Here is a 25,788-nt window from a genome sequence, read left to right as displayed (position 1 = left end):
TTGAGCAAAAAGCATTTTGACACGATTGGGATCCATATCAGAAATAATTTAGGAGAGTTGTATCCATTTTTAAGGGGAAAAACAGTGGCAAAACTTCATTTCCGAAAAGCCTACTAAAATGGAAATCTGGGTCATTATTTGCCTGAGTGTACTAGCAGCCGTTCTGATTTTCTCTTGGTGTATGGAATGTTTCAAGAAAATTTAGAAAAAGCTATAAATACCCTACAAGTTACACTCTTTTTATCATTATTGACAATCATGGCCTACGGTCACATTCGACGACGACGACGCCGCAGGGGACAGAAAGGAGGAATTTTTCCTTTGCTTCCCTTAGCAGCAGCAGCTCTCGGACCCATCGTAGGCGGAATAGCCTCTCAGTTGGGAAGAGGAAGGAGAATTAGAGCAAGAAGGACTAGGAGATATAGAAGCAGACCTTAAAACATATAAAAACAAGATTCACTAAAACTTTTTGTCAGTTAGTCATGGCTTATCATCAGGGATTATTACGACAAAGGGGATTCGGGGGAGGTTACCATCAGGGAGTATTACGCCAAAAAGGATTTGGGATACCCGTCGGAGCCCTTCTAAAAATAGGGGGTCCCTTACTTAGCGGTGTTTTGGCCCCCGTTGTTGGAGATTTAGTGGGAGGATTAATCAAAAAACAAAGAGGAAGAGGGATACCCGTCGGAGCCCTTCTAAAAATAGGGGGTCCCTTACTTAGCGGTGCCTTAGGTCCCGTTTTTGGAGATTTATTAGGAGGATTAATCAATAAACAGAGAGGAAGAGGCATATTTACCGATGTAATGAAAGGAGGGTACGATGTGGTGAAAAAGGCTGCCCTAGATAGATATCATAATAGATTAGGCTTTATGGATTCATTGAGAAGAGGAACTAGTCAAAAACTTAAAGCCTTTGCAATTCCTCAAGTAGAAAGACAATTAATGAGAAACGTTCCGGCTTTCAGAGCCCCTATTGTTGGTGATATACTCAGAGGCAAAGTATTACCCATGATTAAGAATAAAGTAGCTACTGCTATTGATGCTAACGTGAACAAATATTTGGGAGCGCAAAGAGGAAGAGGAAGGAAAAGAAGGAAAAAACAAAGAGGAAGAGGGGTGGCCACTGACTTAATTAAATTGGGGGCTAAACAAGTCGTTGGTCCATTATTGAGAAGGGGGGGAAGAGTTTTACTTAGAAGAGGAATTAAACAAGGACTTAAAAGAGGAGCTGAAGAATTAGTCAAAGAAGGAACAAGGCAGGCCATTCACAGTGCCACCAAAGTGGGTATAGATGCACTAAAGGGAAAATCCCTAAAAGAATCCGTAGTGAAGAGAGGTCAGGAAGGATTGCAGAAAACAGGAATGTCCATGGAAGAGAAACTTTTAGGAACCCCAACGGTGGCTAAAAGGACCCCCAAAAGGACCCCCCAAATTTTGGCTAGAGGAGGACCCAAAACAGGGGGTATTAGTGGTAGTAGTAGTAGTAATATTAGAAAAAGAAAAAGAACTATTAAGTTGGGGACAGGTAAAAAAGCAAGGACCATTGACATCTTTGACTGATCCCTATAAAAAGCCAGTCAGTTCTCTCTTTCTTCTCAGTTTGATTTATCAATTCAAAAGCTACACATCAAAACAACATCAAAAATGATGCACCGAGAGTCATGCATGTGTGGGATGGAGAATTTGGAATTGTTTCAAGTTCCCCCCACCAATATAGCCCTAGAAGAATCCAAATGGATGGAATACTATCCCATCTCCAGTACTCTCCAATCGGAAACAGCACCCATTGAATTCGACATTCAAGGACAAGGAGATGAATACATTGATCTCTCTCAGACTTATGTTCAGATTGTCTGCAAATTCACTAAAGATGATGGCACTGCCTTGACAGGAGCTAACACTAGTGTCACTCCGGTCAATAACATTATACACTCTTTATTCTCGGAAATCGATGTCACTCTGAATGGTAAAATCATCAGTCCAGGAACGGATACTTATCCTTACAAAGCTTACCTGGAGAAATTACTCTCCTATCGACCCAAAACTTTAGAAACTCAAATGAAAGCATGTAGTTTGTGGGAAAAAGACACAGCAGGTCATATGGATGATGCCTTAACCACTGCACCCACCCAGACCAAAACTCAATTTAATGTGGTAGATGACAAAGTAACAGTAAATGCCGCTCAGCTGGGGTTTCCCCTACCCGCCGGTGGCGAGAATGAAGGTCTGAGAAAACGCCGCGATGCGATAGAAAACAGTAAAAAGATTACTTTAATTGACCGACTTTACGTAGATCTCTTTCAACAGGACAGATTTATTCCCAATGGAGTAGACATTCGATTGAGATTCAATCGAGCCAAACCTGCCTTTCACCTGATGGCTCATGCAGGAAGCACAGGGAAAATCAGCATTCTGAGCATGTTACTGTGGGTGAGAAAAGTCAAACCTACGGCTACGGTACTCAATGCCATCAACGAAAGATTAAATTCCGAAACGGCTAAATTTCCCTTGAGACGAGTGGAGGTCAAAACCTTTACCATTCCACAAGGAACTCAATCCAAAATCACCGATCATCTGTTTCAGGGTCAGATGCCGAAAAGAATCGTTTTGGGATTTGTAGAAAATGCTGCTTTCAATGGCGATCTCACTAAAAATCCCTTCAATTTCAAGAATGCCAATGTCAAAAAGTTAGACGTGAGCATTAACGGGGAAACCATAACTACCAGACCCTTCGAACCGGATTTCGCTAACGATTTGTATCTCCGATCCTATCTGAGTTTATATCAAGCTTTAGGTAAATTTGCAGAAGATTGGGCTCCTGACATCAGTTTCGAAGAATATAAAGACGGTTACACCCTGTGGTGCGTAGACTTCACCAAAGATCAGGAGGCGCAGCTGGACAAATTTCATCTCATTGAAACGGGAAATTTGAGAATCGAAGTTCAATTTTCACAAAACACGGCAACAACCCTCAATTGTTTGGTGTATGCTGAATTTGATAACTTGTTGGAAATCAACAAACAGAGAGAAGTCAGTGTTGACTATTAAAAAACAATGGACACAGATCAATTGAAAAACGTTTTATCCAGAGATTTAGGGTCCTCTTTTGGGGGTGTCTACCCTGTTGATCTAATACCAGATCATTTAATTTCTAACAAAAAAGCCATTGTGATCAATTTAGATCCTCACTATAAACCGGGATCTCATTGGGTTTGTCTGTATTTAAGTGGCAATAGGGTAGAATATTTCGATTCTTATGGGTTACCCCCCTTTTCTAAAAACATCAAAGTCTTTCTTGACAAGAACAGTAACGACATACATTATAATCAAAGACAATATCAGGATTTCAATACCGATGTGTGCGGGCAATACTGTGTTTATTTTCTACATGAGAGACATAGACGAGGAAGTGTGGCGTTTAGACCGTTTATTTCCTGAAAATTGGAAACCCAAACAAACAGATCGTATTGTCTTTAATTGGTTTAATCAAACCTATCGTAAACCTAAAACCCGCAGGGGACAGTGCTGTAAGACCTTCAAAGAAAATTGTATTTGCTGGGAAAAAACTTGGCAAGGATTTAAAAATTGATGACGTGATTGGAAAAACCCAGAGCTCTAGTGGGAAAAACCCATGACGTCATTGGAAATACCCACAGAGGCTTTATAACAGAGCCCTCCTTGACAATTCATCATCACTTTTTTTGAGCTCTGATGGGAAACATATTTTCCAAACCAGTAAAGAAAATGAACACCTATGAAATGACTGAAGAGGATGAGTATGAATCGATGATGAATGCTAAAGAAGGAGGCAAAGACATCATTCCTGACGAACGGAAATTCGACCCACCCCTGTATGAGCCCCCGGAGGAGGTCGATGATGGTGGTGCTGATGATGAAATGAGTTCCGATATAACCTCTGACATAACCGCTGAGGAAGAGGATCAATTGGAAGAGGAAAGAGAAAAAAAGAGAAGGAAGGAGATGAGAGAAAAAGAGGAGGAGGAAGAAGAGGAGGAGGAAAAGAAAGAAGAAATGGGTGAATTGCAGGAGATGGGAGCAACAGTCCAGGAGATGGGAGCAACGGCAATGGAGCCCCCAGTTGACAAACTAAGTTTAGTGTACAACGAGTGCAGAGTCTACAGAGAACAGGAAAAAAAGAGAAAAAGGGCTGAGAAATGGGAACTAGACCAAGAAAAAAGAAAAGCCCTTAGAGAACTAAAATTTAAACTGCTGAATGAAAGTTACAGAAAATTGACGAAAATCGAGGGAAATGACCTGGAACTTTTGAAGATGCTTCAGATCTGTCAGGTGATTGAAAAACTTAAGAAACTATAAACTGTCTTTTTTTGTAAAAGAATATTCATTGATGTTATTCATTGTAAATATTCATTGTAAATATCGTTTTTTGTAAAAAGAAAAAAGATGGTGCTAAGGACGACGACGAATATTACTGGCATTTAAAAGTATCAGTTGAAAGATCGGAAATGGTTGGAAGAAGTTTTTATTTCCTTGGAGGTCAATTAGTGAAAAAGAGACACTGTTCAATCTAAAAAACATGTTCATTATATCTTTGATTGTTATTTGTTCTTTATCATTCATTGTTTGAATAAAAATGTTACTGTTCAATTATGGTAGTTATTCCTTTTTTTCAAAAAAGGACCCTGGTCCTAAAAAATAACAACTCTTAAAATTTTTTAAAATACATTTTTATTTCAATCAATAACCAAATGGAAGTGTGTTAAAATGTTCAATGATCTGGCGTTTATCATAAACAATTTGATATTTCTTAGTGAATGGTTTTGTCAATAATTCATGTCTCTTGGTCCTCTGAATCTTATGAGGATAGTTCACGGTAACATCAGGTAATTGATTAAAAATCATTTTCTCAAGAGCATCCATTGTTACAATTTGAGAAGCTCGATGATTTAAAGTCAGTCCTTTCACTTTTTGTACGGTCTTTCCCGTATCGGTTTCGAAGGCATAGTTTTTGGGTCCTCCCGACATGAATTTGGTAATGTGTCCTCCTTCCAATTCATCGGTCCATCCTCCTAAGCTATTGACAATGGTGGGGTTGTAGAGTCCATCGACGTGTTGATAAATGATACTGTCTGTATCGAAATAAAGAACACGCTCTCCTAATTTTTCTAAAGTGTCATACAAATGTAGTCGAGCATGAGCGGTAGTAAAAGCAGCCAAGACCACATTCCCAAAAGGACAGTCTTCGATGAAATCTTTTTTTTCCACGTAATTAATTAATATCATATCAGAATCAGGTTTTTTCAAGTTATTCAACAATTCAATTCCTTTGACTTCCAAAGTAGTGTCCTGCAACATTTTAGTAAGTTGTTCTTGTTGAGTCAAATATTCAATCTTAGGCAACTGCAAACGCTGAGCAAATTTTCCCCACAAACAATTTAGAAATAACTTTGCAATAGTTCGTCTTACTGGATTTTTTTCAATTTCTATGGGGTTCAAGACTAATTTCTCCCGCTGATAAATTTCATTCCGATAGATCCGTTGCTGTTCTTCGGTCTCGCATTCAGGGGGATACCCCGAGGCCTCCTGCTTGATTTTTAAAAAGGTGTCGATATAAGTTCTAAATAAATCATGACTTTTTTGAGGAAAATGCCACACTTCGTAGATTTTTTGAATCTCATATCCGCATTCCAAGGCTTTTTGAAGTTCCGTAGTCACCCAGGTTCCAATCAATGAGCGTTCACAAGCAGAATGCTGGCAGCGATAAGAAGGATCTTGAAAACCCTCTTGAGCACAGGTACGACATAATGGAAAGAGCAGCTTTCCACCAGTACGATAAGGCAACACAGGATGATACAATCCTCGAGGGGGTAATACCTGACATTGAATCAGTCCGAAATAACTATGAACGTCCTGAAAATCCTTCGTGATGATTTCTGGATGCCCCATGGGAAAGGGTCTATACTTTAAAACAAAGGGATATAAAGAACAGACATCCACGTATCTCATATGACCCTCAGTACAATACAATCGCGTAGCATTTGTTCGCCCTCCGTACAAAGCTTGACGAGGATTCAAGGGGTCTTGAAAGTCCAAATTTTCCATAAAGCGCTGCATGTCAATGTTGTTTTTCATTTCCTTATCGAAATCATGCTCCCATATGCTCACTACGTGATATCCTTTTTCCTTTAGAAAATGTTCTCGCCTTAGGGTCTCTTCGTACAGTCCACCGTAGGTGCAATCCACCCGATGGGGATGATAATTAGCTTCAAGTTCAGGATGGCATATGGGGCACCCATGCCAATAGCACCCGTAAAATTCGTACACGGTGTTAGTATTATCATCGTAACCGTCTACGGTATAGGAACCCACTTGAATCTCTCCCCCATTCTTTGCATGCTGAATAAATTTACCCTCTCGACTCATCCAGGCTACCCATCGACAGGCTTTCATGGAAAATTGTCGAGCCGGATCGTACCCCATGTTAGGAATAATGGCAATACTGTCTTGGGGCATAAAGCCTCTACGGTAGGCCAAATTTGCAGTGCTAGCAAATGTAATGGCTTCCTGAAAGGGGTTCACCTGTACCAAATTTTCTATAGTCTTTCTAAAATGAGCACAACATCGCTGTAAAATATCAACATCGGATATGCAATAGGCCAAAAATTCCTTTTGAAAATCAAACAGTTTCCCTTCCTTTTGCTGGTACCATTGATAAAATGCTTTACGCCCAGAAGAGCTCATGTCGTCAGGATTATAGAAGGAAGGAGGCGGGTAGGGACCCACATAATTTTGATTCCGTTCAGTATTGAAAAAATGAGGAAAATATCCTTTTTTAAGTTCTTCAAATCCAAAGGCAGAGGGCATTTTAGATAAGGCAAAAGGCAAATAGTTGTAAGAATCTATAAACTTTAATCCCAGAACTTGCATGGATAAAATCTTAGTTCCATTCATGATCACCGTGGGAGTGACACAAGAAGTGTGTACCAAGTAATTCAAAATGAACTGTCCGTCGTATCCCTTAAAATTGTGAGCAATCACGATAGCATCCTTATGCAAAAGCAGACATTGGTTTTTTTGAGTGGGGTGAGTTTGAGACTGAAAAAGCCATTCCATAAACTGAGTTAAGGTGTCAGAACCCCTAAACAGATGTCTTCGACCCCCTAAGAAATCACAATGAGAACAAGTTTGGTCCACAGGTAGGTGATCGCAATGTTGACAGACTCGATGAGCCACACAGAGATTAGGAACATGGATTCCATTTTCTTGAGTACACTCGAAATCGAAATAAATATACAGCTGAAGTTGCTTTCCTTCTTTAGGAACAGATTTCACTTGAACAAAACATTGATGTTCTCTGTCTACCATTTTCCTACAAATCCTGCACCATTTATTTTGCCCACATTTATGATGTGCTAACAATTTTTTACTCATCCAAGTCTGACAATCAGGGCATCGATCCATTAAACTACATACATTCGCATCTGTTTTATTACTGTAGGGTTGCAAATGTCTCTGATAACAATTCCTACTTTTAAAATATCCATTACATTGAGAACAATGTATGCTACTACCATCAGCAGGACAAGGACAATCGGCCAAACAAAAAGAACAAAGGTGGGGACATTTCACTCTATGATCTTCGATGTGAGCATATCCAACATCGCAATAGTTGCAATAATAAGGGTTTTCAGTCAAGCCGGGCATGGACAAGATGGTGTCGTAATGATCTTTATCCAGCAAAATGTTCAAACAAACTCCATCTCCCTTTCCTCTGTACATGACCTCCAACTTCAATCTAGAACATGCTTTAAATTGAAATATTTTAAGGCGATATTCAGGAGCTAGGATATTTTGTAACTTGTCCCATTCTGCGGGTCCACAAGGTAAATCAGGATCACAGTTGGCTAATTTCATCAATTCCAAAGCTTCCTTTTTCTGCTGAGGAGAAAGTACATCAATTCGTTTAATGCGATCCCACTTTTTTTTCCATTCTCCCAACTTCACATTATCCTGAGGTTTTTGGCTGTGTAACCGAGCTACGACAATAGCTCTTGGGAGACAAAGAGAATCATTTCCATTTTCAATTTTTAATAAAGATCTCTTCCTTCTTTTGAACATGACTTTGTTGGAATGTAAATGTTTTGCAGATTGCCCACCACTCCCTTGAGGATATTTCACATGAAACAATTCAAATTCAGCAGACCCATCCGTAATGGTAAATTCTTTCTTAGACTGTTGAACACCTTCAATCTTACTTAAAATTGTACTTTCATTTAAATTCTTGGACTGGGTAAATTCGTACCAAACATCAGAATCGAGAGAAGGGTGCCGAATATTCAACCGCAAATAATCGTTAGGATTACACTGCATCCTTTCTTTTACTTCTTTCAACATTTGACTTAATAATCTCCGAACAAAATTACTGTCTGAAGGCAAAGCACGAAAATTAACAGTGTAAACATTTTGTTTTACTTTAAATTTTCTAGACTTGCGTCCCCTATCTAGCCTGATCTTATAAAAATCAGATACAACTTTTCTTTTGCCATTTTTAACAACTTCTTTTTTATTAGGTTTTAATTCTTTTCTACTTCTTTTCTCTTTTAGTTCTTTTAATTGTTGTTGAATTCTTCTTCTTTTGTGCCTTAAAAGAAGCAATTGATTTTTTAAAATACTTTCTTTTACATTCATCCCACTCATCTCCTTTTCTCCTGATAAACAGAAATGATCAATTCTTAGAAAGCCTATGGTATATATCTTCTATAACAGATTAATTGGTAAAAAGGAAAAACCAATGACGTCATTGGAAAAACCAAAACTCTATTTCCCATTTGACGTCATTGGAAAAACCCAAAGCTCTTACTCCCCAGTGGAAATCCCCATGACGTCATTGGAATTTCCAGAAATAAGGTCATAAAAGAGAGCATCTACCAACGGTCAGGCATTCACAATCGAAATGGCTTCAGGCGATGAAGACAGAAAAATGGACGTCACAGAAGAAAAAGGAGAGAGCATTCCGCCAAAAGAGGTTAGCAACGATTTAAAACATTTTGAAAATACCTGCTGGGAGAACTACCGATTAAAACAAAATGACCTATGGGATCAGTACGTAGAAACAGCATGGAAAGTGTACCAAGAAAAATACGTAGAAAAAGCAAAACAAACGCACGAAGAATTGCAGGAAAAACTAAAGGATGAATACAGAAAAAAGGGATACAATGTCAAAAGTGTGGGACCCCCAATACCATTTGAGGACTACAAAAAAGACATGAGAAAACTCGGATACAAATTGGTACACACCTGCAAACATGACAAAAATAGATGGCAGAGAATTGAATTGAGTCCAGAAGAAAGAGAAGCAGACAAAAAAGAAGAAGAAATGGAGGCAGCTCAAAAAGCAGAGGAAATAGAAGAAGCTCTAAAAGCAGAAGAAATGGAAATAGCTAGAAAAGCAGAAGAAATCAAAGCTGCTAGATTTCCAACTCGCCCATGTTCAAACCCTCCCAAGCCAATAGGATTCACTACACTAATGCCTCAAAATGACAGTGGATTCTTTCCCTTCAAAACCGGAGAATTACCTAAACGTCCGAAATACTCCATTCCCACTCCATGGGGAGAATGGGAAACAGGAAAAGAAAGAGTGGAACGTCTAAAACAAGAAAAAAAGGAAGACGAAGATTTCAATAAACAACTGAATATCCAATTTCGTAGAAGAGTAAGAGACAACCCTCATATCAATTTCACAACCGACAACTTTGGAAGTGGGAAACACATCAAAAACATAGATGAAAAGGTAAAAGACCTGCTTGAGGATCCACATTATCCAGAGGCCAAATTCAACAGTCTGAAATGCGAGACACTCTTAGTATCCAATGAACTAGACGATACGAGAAAAGAACTGGAAGACACCAAAAAAGAACTGGAGGACACCAAAAAGAAACTGACTGAATTGCCTGAATTTAAAGAACAAAGCAAAATGATACTTGAAGGATACAAAAAAGAACTAGAAGACATCAGTAAAGAACTAGAGGACATCAAAGAAGAAATTCAGAAAGCCAAAGAAGAAGAAGAAAAAAAAGAAAACCTGAAATCAAAAATGGAAGAATTTCTGTCAAATATCAAACTAGATCCAGCAGAATACATCGTTCCATTATTTGAAAAACCACCGGGAAACAGAATGGATTGGATGAAATCGGATGCCAGTAGAGCAACATGGAGCTTCTACATCAAACCAGAACAAGCCAAAAATGACAAATTCAAGGCCATGAGACTTCTGCTATCAGAATACTGTCACAAATTCTGCTTAGTGGAAAACGGAGTAACTCATAACATCAACGGAGAATTCCAATTGAAAAAACCAATGAACATCAAGGGACTAACAGACCTACTTGGACCCAACATCTATATCAACGGGGCCCTAAAGAACTAACCACTGAAAATTGGTCTATGGCTGCAAAATTCGACCAGAAAGACTACTTCAACATCTCTTTCACAGATGAAACAAAAGGAACCATTTCAAAATTCAACATTGGTAATAAACCCAAACCTGTGGTGTGTAGACTGAAGCAAAGATCAAGAGCCACAGCTGGAGAAATGTCATCTGATAAACCCAAAAATGAGGAAGAAAAACCCCAACCAGAGGAAAGAAAACCCCAAACAGAGGAAAAAATGGAAGACAAAATGGAAACTGAGGTAAAAATGGAAGACAAAATGGAAACTGAGGTAAAAATGGAAGAAGATGAAGCTGAAATTCACATGGAAGAAAATGAAGAGGAAGTGATATCTGAATTTCATATCAAATGACTAATTATTATCATCAAATTCCTGTATTTTCTTGTCATAGGACTCCTAGTATTCATTCATATCATCTGTGCTTTACCATTCTTGTTATTTATCATTGTTCATCTTCTCTTCACCAATTTCACATTGTTCTTCTTTTCATCTCCATGATTTTCCTCATTAGGCTCAAACAATCAGGGATGTTCAATAGTTCTTGATATTTGTTGTTTGTTGTTTGTCATTTTGAATTTCAAGTAAGATTCCCATTGCTGTTGTTTGTTGTTGTTTATCCTCAATAAAACTATTTTTAACCTTTATGACGTCATTTTTCGATTTGACCTTTGACCCCCCTATATAGACGGATGTAAAGTGCACTCATTTGACCCCCCTATATAGACGCCTTATACTACTATTCTATTTCAAATCTGAGTTATTACGAAAATAATAATAAAGGAAAGGCGAATTTCAGCTTCGAGTTCGGCATCCGGTAAAATGGGTGGGCAAGACTTGGCCTGGGCAAAACAAAAGATTGGCAGTTATTAATCTGCCAATCTCATTAAAATTTCAGGATATTTGATGGACCAGTATATTTGTATTCGCTGTAAATATTGCTGCAAAATAGTGCGTATTTGGAATTGACGATTGCCGATCTGCCCGCCTTTTATTTTGCCACGGCCCGGGTTTGCATACCCATTTTACCAAGACTCGTACTCATACTTCTAAAACGAGGTTCTTTGTTTAAAGCAGCCATGACATTATACGAAAAAGGGTCGATCTGATTATGATGAATTTGCTTGTTATACAACAGTTCGCGTATGAAGGGAAATTTTTGAAACATGCAAGATATATTGGTGCCGATTTTGTGAAGTAAATTGAGGCTAAATATTTCAATGCGTTGACAGTTTTCACACATGACGTTGGTGTTAGCTTGTTCTGATTTTCGTTTCGTTTTCATTATTTATGCCTTGTAACCTGGGAACTATCGTCTGTATTTCGTGATTTTTACGTATCAAAAAAAACAGAGACTTCGGTAAATCAAACAGTTAACTGTGTACCTGCGCAAATTAAGCAAAATCTGATGTATCAAAAGAGTACTGAAATACAATTCATTGTATCGGTAATTCGGCATTATCTTTTGCGTAATGGTAGATTAATGCAATAAGTTGTGTTGAGATGTTCGGCATTTTCTCTAGTTTATTCAGTTTAAATAGAGTTTGATATCGCTGATGGAAATATGTAGGTATATACATGTATATATATGATTCATTTCGAAAAAATAAATTGTGTTCTTTATTTGTTATACTGCATGTCTCTTGTGTTTAATTGTTTACGAATTCTATTTACTAACCATATTATTATTTGAGTTTTAAGCTTCGAATTATAAGCAAGATACAGAGATTTGCTCACAATTATATGTTTGTACACAGATCTTAAAAACAAAAGATTAAAAAAGTAAAACATTTGTCAATATTTATTAAGAAAATTTTCAAAGTCTGTTCTTCCAGAAACCAACTTTAACAACTTATTGTATTGTAAACTTAACCTTGTTTCGTCATTATTACTCCTACTATGCATGTGATCTTTGACTGTGTTTGTGTACATTTGTATAAACTCATTTTGAGCCTCAAATACCAGTGAACTGGTGTTGAGTGAATAAAAGAATTGAAAATCTTAGGCCATTCTTTTTTTCCATTTTAAATGCTGAATAGGAAATACCAAGTTAAAAATCTTAAGCTGAATGTAATAAACTCATGTGAACAAAATATGACTCAAACCTAGGCGAACTGTGAGCTCTGTATCTTGCTTATAATTCTACGATTGACGCTGAAATTTTGGTTGAACGCTAGAAATTCTATAAGAATTAGAGTATGTTAAATACTTGTACAAACAAAATAAAAGAATGATATTCTGTATATATCTACTCTCTGGGGCCCCCTCTTTATACAATAAATAATGTGAAATCTACATCAATTTTGATAGTTTTTCAGACACGAGTAAATAAAAAAGACATATTTAAAACAGTTTCCATAGTTCTGACACATTTCTGTTGCGGGGATAAAGTAATTATTGCTTATCATAAGAAAATATCACAGCGGAAAATTATCCTGGTTTGTACGCGAGGTAAATAACAGTCATTTAATTACAATGGAGAAGACAAATTAAATTTTTGAATGTTTTTAATTTGAGAAATTGAGCACATTGAGGTACAATTTTCTTCTTCACATCTATACATGTAGGATTTTAAAAATAAAATACAATAACTATTATATTTTTTTTAAAAATACAATAACTAGTATGTAGTTGATGAAAAAAATGTACCTATATGCTCTCATATATTTTGATCGCTTTACAAAGTGTGTGTGTGTGTGTGGGGGGGGGGGGTAGACCGAAAATATAGGGAATAGGAAGTTAACAACTTACCAGTGTACCCCTACCAAATGTTTAGTTTTATATCTTGCGAAGGATTTTCTTATTGTGGTAAAAATAGTATTTCATAAAGGTACAATGTCAAAGATTACGTGTATGCAAAAATAAGTGTATAATTCGAATACTTGACGACAATATTTATTTTTGTTATTCTACCGAGGGACCATATGGCACAATATCTTTTGAACGCCCATTGTTGCTCAGGTGAGCGATGTGGCCCCATGGGCCTCTTGTTTTTTTGTTCTGAAGCTCTCCCTCTATACCGCCAGGTTTTAATACACAGTCTACGGGATTTTTCATTGCAAACATAAAAAGTACCCGGATGCTAATGTTGAAAAAGAGCACGGGGGTTCCATTAATTTCCAAAAGGTTAAAAGATGCCAGTCTGAGATTCGTCCATTATAAGTCTTCATTAGAGGCGTATTTTCGTTTCAGTGTATTTCCACGGATACATGAATAAAGAGGGAACGCGAGAAATACGAAATTCTTGTCAATTGCCGATCTCAATATTTTTTTCACGGACAAGTATGTGTATTTATTAAGCACACTGTATCTATTGGAATTATCTTAATGCCCTTTAATAAAACCACTTTCTGGATCGGTCTGATAAATGCCGATCTTTATGATTTTATTCTTGCTGTTTTTAGAGGTACGTCTCATAGCTTACTCAACTCCATAATCTATTGAATTTTTTTTTCATGTTTGACAGCTGATCTTTTTTAATATGGCTCATAAATTTGGCATTTACGGTTGCGAAGTGTTGTCCAACTGAATTCAAGGGGACCATTATTAAAAGCGCATGAGGCAACTTTAAATGATTTTTAAAACAGCATAATGTTGTTAACTCTGTTTTAACATGTGAAACCTACAACATGTACAAGTGTCCTAGAGTAGGTACATACTTTTTGTTATAATCTGCATGAGGCTTTTTAAAGACTGTTTTGTCTAAGCATAACAATAAAAAAAATTCGATCTCCAGTAAATTGATTTCATCAAAGCTAAAATTAATATCAATAATATAGTAAAGTTAATTTCTTTAGCAAGACCTTTAGCACAACAAGTGGCTTGCTAATTTCATGACTTCAAAGATTTTTATCCTATTTCAGCAAATATGCCAAATTTATTCAGAACAGTAAAGTGATAATTGACTACAAATAAATAATGTTTTACCGCTATAATATAATTTTATAGAAGCCTTCAAATTTTTAATATCATATTTTAAGGAGGTTTGGTGGTCAAACAAACACCCATCATATCTATCTTAAATTCTTATAAATGATTTTTAAGCAATAAGCTTTTATTTAGTAAAGACAGATTCCAAAGATTTGAATTTTAAATTTGAATGTTTTTTTTCTTCTAAATCTTTATACAGAACACTTCTTTTCAAGGAAATCTATAGGGTCTAAAATGACTACAACATTATAGTCATCTTAATCTAGTTTTACAAAAAATAAAAAAGTTCAAAAATACAATAATAAAACTATCTTACCAACAGGAACGCAAACAGAGATGTCGAACGCTGTTCGAACACACCGAGAGACAGCATTGCAGGTTTCAGCTCCACAGACTTTATTTATCTAGACAATTAATATAGGAAAAGCCACCAGATTATAACAAAGATTATACCAGCGCCTGCCTTTTAAAAGAAAATAAAATTTCTTCTTGAAAAGGTCTAAAACTAGCAATATGATCTGTTGTTATGAATAAGACAAATGACTATGACAAAATATTCCCATTTTTTTTCTTTTTGCAAATGCATAAACGGGTCATTCTTGACGCGTTTGTTTAATATTGAATTTCAAACAGTGTTCTGCGTTTCTTGGAAGGGTATAAGCGGCTCCTTTGAAATCTCCCTAAGCTGAAATACATATCCCGAATAGCACATCACTATTACCGTATTACCATTGCATACTTTTTTGTTTTCTTTTCGTATAACATTCGTAAAAGCGTATAATATTTACTTAGCTTGGTCGCGTTATATAACGCGCACGCTGAACGTGATTATGAAAAAATATAATATACATAGTATGAATACACGAGCAAAACTACAAGGCACTTACAGGACGAGGTATTTCATGGTAGACGTATTCATCATCGCTGATCCAAGAAAGAGATTCGGTTTTCCACCCACTGTTCAACTCACAAACAAAATGCTTCAAATTGTAGTTTAAAGATGAACACATAACATATTTTTCACATTCCGATAAACACATCTGCACTCCAAAGCTATTAAAAACCATGAAAGGAGTTGTTGGTAGTTTCTGTCCGATTTCAAAACTTTGCGCCATGGTTTTTGACTGCACCGTGCATACGAATAAAGCAACGAAAACTATCTCTTTAACCATCTCCGTTATAATGTGCTTAACATTGAGGTAAATAGATGTTGTACAATCAAATACAATGTTAAGAACAGAATTAATAACTACAACTTATGTCTCTAGCAAGACTTGGCAAGCAAAGAAGGTATCCGAATTGGTCCTTGTCATCAACATGAATGAAATTTTACTAGTTTTCGTCATGTTGACAGTCAATTTCAATTCGAGACCAAATTGTTTATGTTCAAATAACGGGACATATCATTTCCATTCAAATATCAATTCTAAATTGAAAAAAGTCGATGAAACCCATTACTTTCATCGCTAAACAAACACGTAGCCTTTTAATCCCGTAAAAATGAACCCAATACTTGGCATATAAGGTAATCCTTTGTTTTCATGATGTGTGGGCTATTAATGTATTTTGATTAAATTATTTATCATGTACGCTTTAACTTAATTGATACCGTCAAAGAGGTTTTTAAAAAATTGTTTTCAAACCTCCGTCTTTTGAAGTTTGTGCATGAGCAGTTTGATACAAATTAAAAATCAAATGTTCATTATATTTACTCATTACGGCATCATGTTTGGATAAGACAGTAGTGGTTCTTGACCATTGTCGCAATTAAAAGGACACAGAAAGGAAAGTTAGAAAATGTTTACGATGAACTTATTCAAATCAGTCAGGGCTGACTTATAAATAAACATATCGATTTGTGTAGAATAAATGTTCTTTTTGTCAATATAACAACACAGTCGGCTGTATGGTAAACAAGTGAGAATTGTTTAGTGGCATTCCTCCTTAAATATGTTTCCACTGCTCGATTATTATTGTTTCCATTTGGTGTTATTCCTCGGCCGAATGACAATGGACTTGAAATGTAAAATTACGCACATACTACTTACAATGGTACTCTTAAAATGATTGTTTATTTTGTAAAATTTTAAGTCATAGTGTAGACGGGAATATATTTAATAATTGTTGTCTTGATGATCAATTTTTAATTGATGATCATTCGGAAAGGTTGTCGATTTACATGAACAATAATCGATTTGAGATTTTAATCGCTCTTTTATATCATTAAGCCTTAAAAAAAATATTGTGTGTTTCGGGTAACCCGACCTAACCTATGAAAATGCGCCGATCCTACCATTTTTATAGGTGTCCGTTTTTATCTGATTGTGATTTTCAATTTTTTTTCATAAAAAATCCGTTTTTATCAGAATATTAATTCTTGTTCTTAACGACGTCTTCAAAACGCTTAGTTAACGTATACAATAACAGTGATTACGATCAACTTACAAGCGTATTAATGACGGATCAGCATGGCAGGATGCTCAGTTGTTAACATTTGGTGCAAGAAATGTAAACACAGAGAAGGGACACGCATCATCAGCGTTGTGAGACGTAAAGAAACATTCGAAATGTTCGAGGCAAAGTTTGAATGTCCAAACTCCTTACTAGACATACAGTCGGTTCAAGCATATCTTTTACAACATACACCATAGCATAGCATAGCAATGAAATCTCATAGCATAGCATTGAAATCTCATAGCACAGCATTGGAATCTCATACCATAGCATACAATCTCATAGAACCGCATTCGTCATATCATACCATAGCATACCATAGTATAGCATACAACATTCTTTTAACTCGGTTTTAAATGTTTTTATTTGAAAAAATAAATGTTTACATAACAGATTTGTGGTAAACTTTGGCTTCTTATTAATTGACTTCGAAATGTGTGGAACTCTTCTGTGTATGGAGGCGTTTTTGTTCAAATCTCATAGCATACCATAGCATAGCATACCATATCATTAAGCCCTTCATTTCAATTTCTCATAGCATAGCATACACATCTCATAGCATAGCATACAAATCTCATAGCATATAATTGAAATCGCATACCATAGCATAGCATAAATTTGTAAAAGATATGCATGAAATGACTGTATCGTTAAGCTCGACAGAAAATGGCCCTTGGTCAGCCCTCGATGATGAAATTGTATCTGATTTGTACCAGACACCTATGGGTGTTGTATTTAGAACATTCCCCGACACAAAATACGTCAAACTTGAATGTGTTGAAGAACCAGAAGAGGAAATACAGGACCAGGCGATTGGTGTAAACCCCCCAAATGCATTTCAAATATTGATGTCTAGTAGTGCTGGTGCGACAACCAAACCTCGAGTCCCTAGCAAAAAACGTTCTAGGTATGTGCATAAAACAAACTCCTATTAAGTCTTTAATGCATGTAAATTAAAATTTAACCATCAAATTCGAAAACATTTTTTATTGTACATTACATCATGTGACGTGTATCATTGTGTGCCAGGTACAGGAATTTCTAAATTCAAAAGATGGTACAGATTGAAAAAATAATATACATTAATTATACTATTTTTAGCGCTGGTGTTCCTGATGGTTTGTCGAGCAAAGATGGGTTATTTAATGATGTTATCATGTGGATGGAGAAGAGAAATTTACTATTTCTGAATGCAGATGTGGAAGGAAAATACTTTGCTCAGGTAAAGATGCATGTATAGATAAATATATAAGTTACACAAAAATTGATGATAAAGAGCTTTTCATTTATATGAACTTTAATGGTTGAATATTTTCAGTGAGAATCCAGCAAGTCAGGTACAGTCATATATATATAGTGGTGTATGAATTATCTTAATATCATTCATCTATGCATATAGTTCTCAATACTTAAAAATGTGACACTGACTTTGGGTGGTCTTTCAGTACACACAATTTCCTTTCATCTTTAATATCACTTTAATATAAGCCTATTCCTGTCTTCATATAAAGAATTGTCTGCTTGCACGTTATACAAATAGTAGTATCACCATAAATCATTTTATATTTCACTCTGATGTTGTAGCATTCATAGCATTAATACTTGGTATTGTGTGCTTGTGTTATATTTTTCTGATATTTAAAAGAAACAACAAGATATCTGTGAGCCAATGCTCACTAGTGATACCCCCGCTCTGATGTGAATATGCAAAATAAGCAAAGTCGACATTAAACAGAAAGCTGGCATCCGATTGGTACAGAAATATATTCCACAATATGGCATGCCTTAACTAACACTTTGTAAAATTTTCAAGCATCTGCGATAAATAGCTGCTGAGGAATCTCTGACGAAAATTTGTTTGAAAATTTTGGCTAAAAATAAACAATGTCATTATTTAACAGGAAGTTGACGTCCGATTGATACAAAAATATATCCCACGATATGTCATGCCAAAACAAATAGTGTGTTAAAATTTCAAGCATCTGTGATGAATAGTTGCTGAGAAATCTTAGACGGAAATTTGTTTGAAAATTTTGGCAAAAAATAAACAAAGTACTCATTAAACAGGAAGTTGACGTCCGATTGGAACAAAAATAAATCTCACGATATAGCATGCCTATACAAATACTGTGTAAAAATTTCAAGCATCTGCGATAAACAGTTACTCCTTATATAAAGCGCTATAGTTCGAAGTATTAATCTAAAATTATTCATTTTTAATAATTAAGTACTATGTACATGACATTCGATGTGATATACATCAATGTTACGTACTATAATTTTTGGTGATTACTATTGTAGATTTAAATTTGATATGCCATGAAAATTATATTCAAAATTCAAGTACATGTATACTAACTGTAACCATTTACAGGCATGTTTTGATTTAATTAAAGACGATTATATGTCTTGTACTCTGTGAATCCTATTACCGGTATAGCATATATACATTTAAAAAAAATGAATTCAGATAATAAGATAACAATAAAATAACAATACAATGTTCTATAAATCCTTCATTTGGTTAAGTCAATTTACAACAGTCTATCCATTGTCTACTCCTCTGCTTGCGTTGGACACAATTCATCCTGGTGTGCAGGTCTAACGTATGGACGGACATTCCTGTACAGATATTGCTGCCGCTCAAGTGTAAGGCCAGGGGGGATAATCTCTTCTGGGAGTTCCGTGGCATCAAAGGGAGTTGCTCCTCTCTTCCTAATTGACATCGGTTTTTCCACCCCGTCAATACGTTCCTTCAAATATACTGTCCAGGGATCATCAGCCGTAGCCCTGAAGTGATGAAACCGCCTGATTCCTTTGACTGCACGGAATTGACTGAACAAAATACTTTTCCAGAATCTCCACTTCCAAGCAGCACTTTGAAAGGAGACAGCTTCATTTGAAGCTGCTGATTTGTTGATCAAGGTGTGAAACTGGCCTACAAAATCAACATCTGACCTTCGGAAAAGTTTCCGAATGTGGGCGAACCCACTGTCTACAAGACATCTAAAATGAGAAAATTAGAAATCCAATAACAACGACTTAATGACAATTTTATACTTGAAAGGCATAAGATACGACTGGGTTTACCTTGTGTGTCAGGGGATTTGCATGGAATACTCAATTTCTTCATGCCGACCCGTCATCACTCGCCAACATAAATATCCTAGCATGTACTGGTTCTTGTTTTGGCCTGTTTTGATTAAAAAACCCGCTTCATTGTTAAAGAAGGAATTGCATGTTCAGCATGTATTTTGCATGGCTTGTCATTTGCAATGTAACGATAACTTACCAGAACAATTGTCAGCATTCAGAAAACATTTTCGCTCCCCAAATCCATTCTCCGTTAGGGCATGGTCCAGCATGCTAATGACAGCATTTGGTCCATTTGTTGATGTTTCGTCTTGTCCTTAAAAATAAACCTTCACCGTTCAAACAAAGCAAAACGTTTAATAAATTCTAACATTATTTATCTGATGAAAATAATCTACATTTAGAGACATACCTATAGTTTAATCTTCATCAATAACATAATTTATTTGTCTGGACAACCCATCGATCCTGACACCAAACACTTGTACTCTTCCTAGTGGAACAAAATAAGTGGGCTCCATTTGACGGGAGTGATATGGCAACTGAAAATGTTGTGCAAAGTCAAAGATATAGTGAACATTGGTGAGTTCACCCCCTTCCCAGTTCGACATTTCTTTCACTGAATTTTCAACGCAAGTTCTGTAGTGACTTCGTTCTCTCCTTGCATCTTCTAAATGTTTGTGAAACAATTCAGTCACGGTCAGTTTCTCTTATTCAGTTACAGCATCGGTGACCTGCTTTCTAAGACATTCACATCGTTGGCAAACATCATCTCGAGGTTTGCTTATCCTTATATAGGGCACACATTTCAGCCAAGCTTCTTCAAAAGATGAAATCTTCAGCGCACGAACATCTGTACCTTGACAAGAAGCGATGTACCGCTAATGAATACCTTTCTTCGTGTCTGATGATGGAAGGAGTATAGGAGGGATTCCGTCGCTTCCTCTTGGGGCTTCAGGTTGTGGCATGCCTACTTCTGCAGCATAATTGACAATAAAAGTTATTGCATTATGAATCCCCTCATATTTCAGTGCATGATGAGGCTTTTTCCCTGTATTCCGATGTTCGCGGGGAACAGCTTCAATGTCCTTCAAATGCCTATTAATATTCTTTAGGACTCTTTCAGTATAGTCATTGATAATTAGAAAAGCTTGTCTGCAAATATTTTGTCCTTGAAATGAATAATCGTATCTTAACCTCTTACGTTATTTGCGTTTTGATGTTATTTTCTTGCTTCCTATCTGTTTAACTGTTGCATTGAAGTTTCCAAAACAATTGTTTGAACAGTTGCATTTGAAACTATTCGAATCTTCCTCTGTATCGGGATTTTCTTCTCCTGTGTTTTCCTCGTCGGGTATAGCATCCTTGTCATTTTCTAGGAGCTGCGATATTCTCTGATTGATAACTTGGTTGATGTCTATTTCATCTTCACCATCATCATCAGAACTACAAGTGTCTGTACTTTTGTTGCTCTGCGACAGTCCGCTGCATGTATTTGTATCAAGTCCAAAATGCTCACGAAAGAGATTATCAAGTTCCTGGAACAATTAATAAGAATAAAATTGGATACACGTAAATAAATTTACGTATTACAACTAAAAATAGAATGTAGTGATTCAATTTCAAAATCTGTATACACGTATGTGTAATTACAATAAATTTAAATTCACCTTGTAAAATGAAATACATGTATTATCCGACAGATAAATATTTTGGAGCTCATGGTGCAAATGTCACGTAAAGTGTAATTAGATAAGCAATACACCAATTATCTGTCATTTATTTTTTTTATTTTGTTTTAAAGCAACACAATATGATACCAGGTTGAAATTTTAAAGGTTGAAAGTATCTACATGTAATATAAAATACAATAAATAGGTTATTATTTTGGAGATGCAACGTACAGTACCGATCAGACCCAACCTAACAGAAAGTAAACCCCAACTAAACCCTGGGTTTACTTTCTGGGTTTACTTTGGGTTTACTAGAGTGGACCCAAAGTAAACCCAGAGTGAACACAGAGAGTAAACTCAGTCAAACGTATACCCCTGAAAGCAGACGCTAACTGTGTATTCGGAATATACAAAGGGTAGGAATTATAGGCAGTAGGATGGTAAGATAAAATACTAGTCTGCTTCATCCTCAGTGCATACAGTTGACCTCAAAAGCAATTTCAAAGTAAACCCAAACTAAACCCAGAGTAAACCCAAAGTAAACCCCGAGTGGACCCATATTTTTAAAAAGTAAACCCAGGGTTTAGTTAGGGTTTACTCTGGTGTTAGGTTGGGTCTGATCGGTACTGTACTTAATAATTGAAATACACTTATTCATGTAATTATTTTTGCTATTTACAGTTCTATATCTTGTACAAACTATATATCCATGTCAACCAGGAGCTTTTTCCCAGTTGAATAGGTCCGTACAAAAATGTAATAAGTTCTTCGAAATGTTTTATTGTAAATTAAAGTACCAAAAAAGATGATGCTAAAATCATATTTTATTTTTTATACCAAGAATTTCATAATTCAAAAGATTTTTCAATTCAAATTAATTTATCGATTAAAATTAAAAAAGAAATGGAATATTTTATATTTGGAATTTAAAGAAATTATGTCATACTGATTGAAAAAAATAATACCCAAACAATTTTTATCCGGTCAATACATGTAGCATTAGCGCATAATTTGAAATAATCAATAACCAATCGTTATATCTCGTAAAAATAACATTGTAAAATATTTGAAGATGTAAATTGATTTCTTATTATTCTTGATATTCATTTTCCCCGCGGGGAGCCTCCTAGTAATTTCTGCATATGTGGTTGGGTTATCTCTCTTGTTTTTCGACTTTACACATAGAAATTCCGTGAAAGTGTCAGTAATGATTTGTTTTATTGTAAGATCAATCCTCAGGTCGAAAATAACTTGCTCAAAATTGTAAGATATAACTCTAAATCATATAATGGCTTGAACACAGCTTGCATTGTTTATGGCTGTTAGCCGGTGTAGTCAATGACGCTGTGCAGCTGTGTGTAAACAGACGCAGACGGGGGCAGATCAACTAGTTAAAATTGATACATGTAATCGAGAATAATGATAATAATTATTATTTTTCATGAAGAAGTAATTCTGTACGGGAATATTTCATACTAGACCACTCAATACTTCAAATTCTTTCTTGGAAAACAATTTGTTTAATCAATCTTCGATCTTCTGAGTCTTTTGATGATGAACAAGAGCTGTCTTTCGTTCGTATCATCGTAATAGAAGAAACCGGCGTGGAATCTAAATATTCGGTTGATATGAATGTTAATGAGAAAAGATGTAAAATGTATATATATGAGATATTCGTTTTAACTGTTTAGAGATTGCAAAGGGAAACTAAATGTAAGGGTATTTGACTTACAATTGAAACACGTGTTCATTAACAAAAACAAACGCGCTGTTTTGCACCGTCAACCGATTTATTTTTGTTTACGTAACGTCATATCTTTATAACGTCTTTTCTCTGTTTTTAACAAAAACCCATAAGGCCCTTTTCTCATGGGCGCAATCAAATTTGTTTGAAAAGTTTTGCTAAAAATAAACAAAGTCGTCATTTAACAGGAAGTTGACGTCTGATTGGTACAGATATATATCCCACGATATGGCATGCCTATACAAATATTGTGTAAAAATTTCAAGCATCTGCGATAAATAGTTGCTGAGAAATCTTTGACGAAAATTTGTTTCAAAATTTTGGTTAAAATACAAGCAAAGTCGTCATTTAACAGGAAGTTGACGTCCGATTGGTGCAAAAATATATCCCACCATATGGCATGCCTTATCAAACACTGTGTAAAAGTTTCAAGCATCTGCAATTATTAGTTAATGAGATAAATGCGACAGAAATTTACGGACGGACAGACAGACATACAAGGGTAAAACAGTATACCCCCTCTCCTTCGGAGCAGGGGTATAAAAATGACTCCAAAGATGATGTTTTGAAGTTGAATATGTCAAATGTCTTTATAAAATATGTCTGGCATTTGCTGAAATATGGTGCTTTTCGCATTAACTCTTGTTAATTCTAAAATCGGTGTGTTACCCGTTTATCAATTGTTGCATGCTACAGCAAAGATACAAAAAAGTAAAAAATCATAATTTTTTTTTAGGTCTTGACAAATGCCTTGTGGTACATACCAAACCAACATGACACCATAAATGACAGAGCCAGAAGGGAGAAAGAAGTATTGGGAGTCCAACCAGAATTTGACAAGTTCAAGAACTACAATGACCTAAAGAAAAAGACACAGAAACTTGGAACCCTTGAAGCTACACAGATGAAGACACACTCAGAAATTTTATTGACTTTGTGTAGTAAGCCTTATATGAGAAGTTCACCTGAATGGGAACAAGCTTACCATGACATAAAACATTTTTCAGAGTGTATATTATCTTACAACACATACTTGAAAACACAGAATGAGAAAGTTCAGTTTAATCAAAATTTAGACCATCCAGTTCGTCTGGTATCGGAAGATGTTAGTGTCAGGTGTATTTTGAAAAACTTGATTGGAATCCGTGAAGAATACAAGCGTATTGACAAAGTTGTTTCCTAAGCATATTTTAATGAGCCAGTATTTGATGAAAGAGAACATTTATCAAGTCCTTATCAAAGTTCAATGCAGAGACTTAGATTGTTTGAAAACTTACAGTTATCTGTCAATGTTGACATGTTCAAATACAGTCCTGGTGGAAGCATTGCTACAGTATACTGTTTGATTAAAGTTCAAAGTAACAGAATTGAGAGTGACAAATGTTCACAGATTGCATCTAACCTTCTGAAAATTAAGCCAAGTTTTCCTGAATACCACACCAGAGAAATGAAAAGAAATTTTAAGGCAAAGGTGAGAAATTTTGCTTGTGTCCAACCAGGTCTGTTAGATACCATATATTAAGAACTCGCACTAGATGAATCCAAAGAAGCACACCCTGCAGAGAATTCGCATGATATTTTTGGGAGAAACTGGACTATTACCTGATCTCATAAAACTTAACCCAGGAAGACCATCAGGGCAGTATGACTTATTCTTTGAAAAGCTGGGAGAAATGATTGAGGAGTACACAGCGGCAGATGTTAGGAGACACAGTATCTCTCACATGTCAGAGATTTTGTCCAGTAAAGATTAAATAATCAGACCAAAGAACGATGCCCTCATGACACACTCATCCCATCTGCTGCACTGGTACGTTTACAGTTCTGCCCAAGAAATCCTTACTCTCATGCTGCCATGACCTTCACATCAAAAATACCAGTTCAATATAAAATTCAAAGACATCAATTACGTATTTCTCACCCTGACGACCATTACTGCAATGCTTTATTTAAATATGAAAGATCATTAGCAGTGGAGCTTGGAAAGGACTGTGTACTATTTTTTGTGATGACAAAGTCAATGTACAAATCGGAGATCCTGATCTTCCTATGTCAACTGGGGTACGTGGGAAGAAATCGGTACTACACTTGCTGCTACTGACCATGATTTGCACCACAAAGGCAGCTTAACACTTTCTGTATATATGCAATGCGATGTGCTAGAAAGCATTGATAAACCTTTTTACAGAGGAAAAGTCATTGTGATAGTCAACGATTCAGGGTTTCAGTCATCAAACCCAATGAGGCATGCTACGCCGTACTTAAACGAATTCCGAAACTACAGGACAAACCAAAGGTTGTTCTTAAATTCATTGATGGTGGAACAGATCATCGAACCAACTTTGAACATGTTAAAGTATCAGCTATCTGCCTGTTTAAAGAACTGTACTTGGATTTGTATGTAGCAGCCGGGTGTGCTCCTGGTCAATCCTGGATAAATCCTGCAGAAAGGGTCATGTCTATATTGAAT

At 36.0% G+C, this 25,788-nt stretch overlaps 2 protein-coding genes across 2 annotated transcripts in view; one reads left to right on the top strand and one right to left on the bottom strand.

The window, feature by feature from the left end:
* Positions 1 to 15,742, bottom strand: part of LOC105344920 (uncharacterized) — a 31,966-nt gene extending 16,224 nt beyond the window's left edge. The window contains exons 1-2 of the mRNA XM_011452838.4: positions 15,242 to 15,742; positions 14,671 to 14,758 (exon numbers count right to left, since the gene is read on the bottom strand). Of these exons, the coding sequence (XP_011451140.3) occupies positions 14,671 to 14,758; positions 15,242 to 15,526 (373 nt within the window). The 5' untranslated portion in view covers positions 15,527 to 15,742. The remainder of the gene's footprint in view (positions 1 to 14,670; positions 14,759 to 15,241) is intronic.
* A 1,717-nt stretch (positions 15,743 to 17,459) lies between these two features.
* Positions 17,460 to 24,501, top strand: LOC136271871 (uncharacterized). Its single transcript, XM_066072437.1, has 4 exons — positions 17,460 to 17,715; positions 17,910 to 18,030; positions 18,127 to 18,145; positions 24,055 to 24,501. The coding sequence occupies exons 2-4, from the start codon at positions 17,999 to 18,001 to the stop codon at positions 24,499 to 24,501; spliced, it is 498 nt and encodes a 165-aa protein (XP_065928509.1). The 5' UTR covers positions 17,460 to 17,715; positions 17,910 to 17,998.
* Positions 24,502 to 25,788: the final 1,287 nt, after the last annotated feature.

Source organism: Magallana gigas, chromosome 9 (assembly GCF_963853765.1).
Source record: "Magallana gigas chromosome 9, xbMagGiga1.1, whole genome shotgun sequence".
Classification (NCBI taxonomy): Eukaryota; Metazoa; Mollusca; class Bivalvia; order Ostreida; family Ostreidae; genus Magallana; species Magallana gigas.
This window is presented reverse-complemented; position numbering and strand designations above follow the sequence as displayed.

What these genes read in the sequence shown, in the direction of transcription:
- LOC136271871 (XM_066072437.1), top strand. Translation starts at nt 17,999, where the DNA reads ATGCAGATGTGGAAGGAAAATACTTTGCTCAG.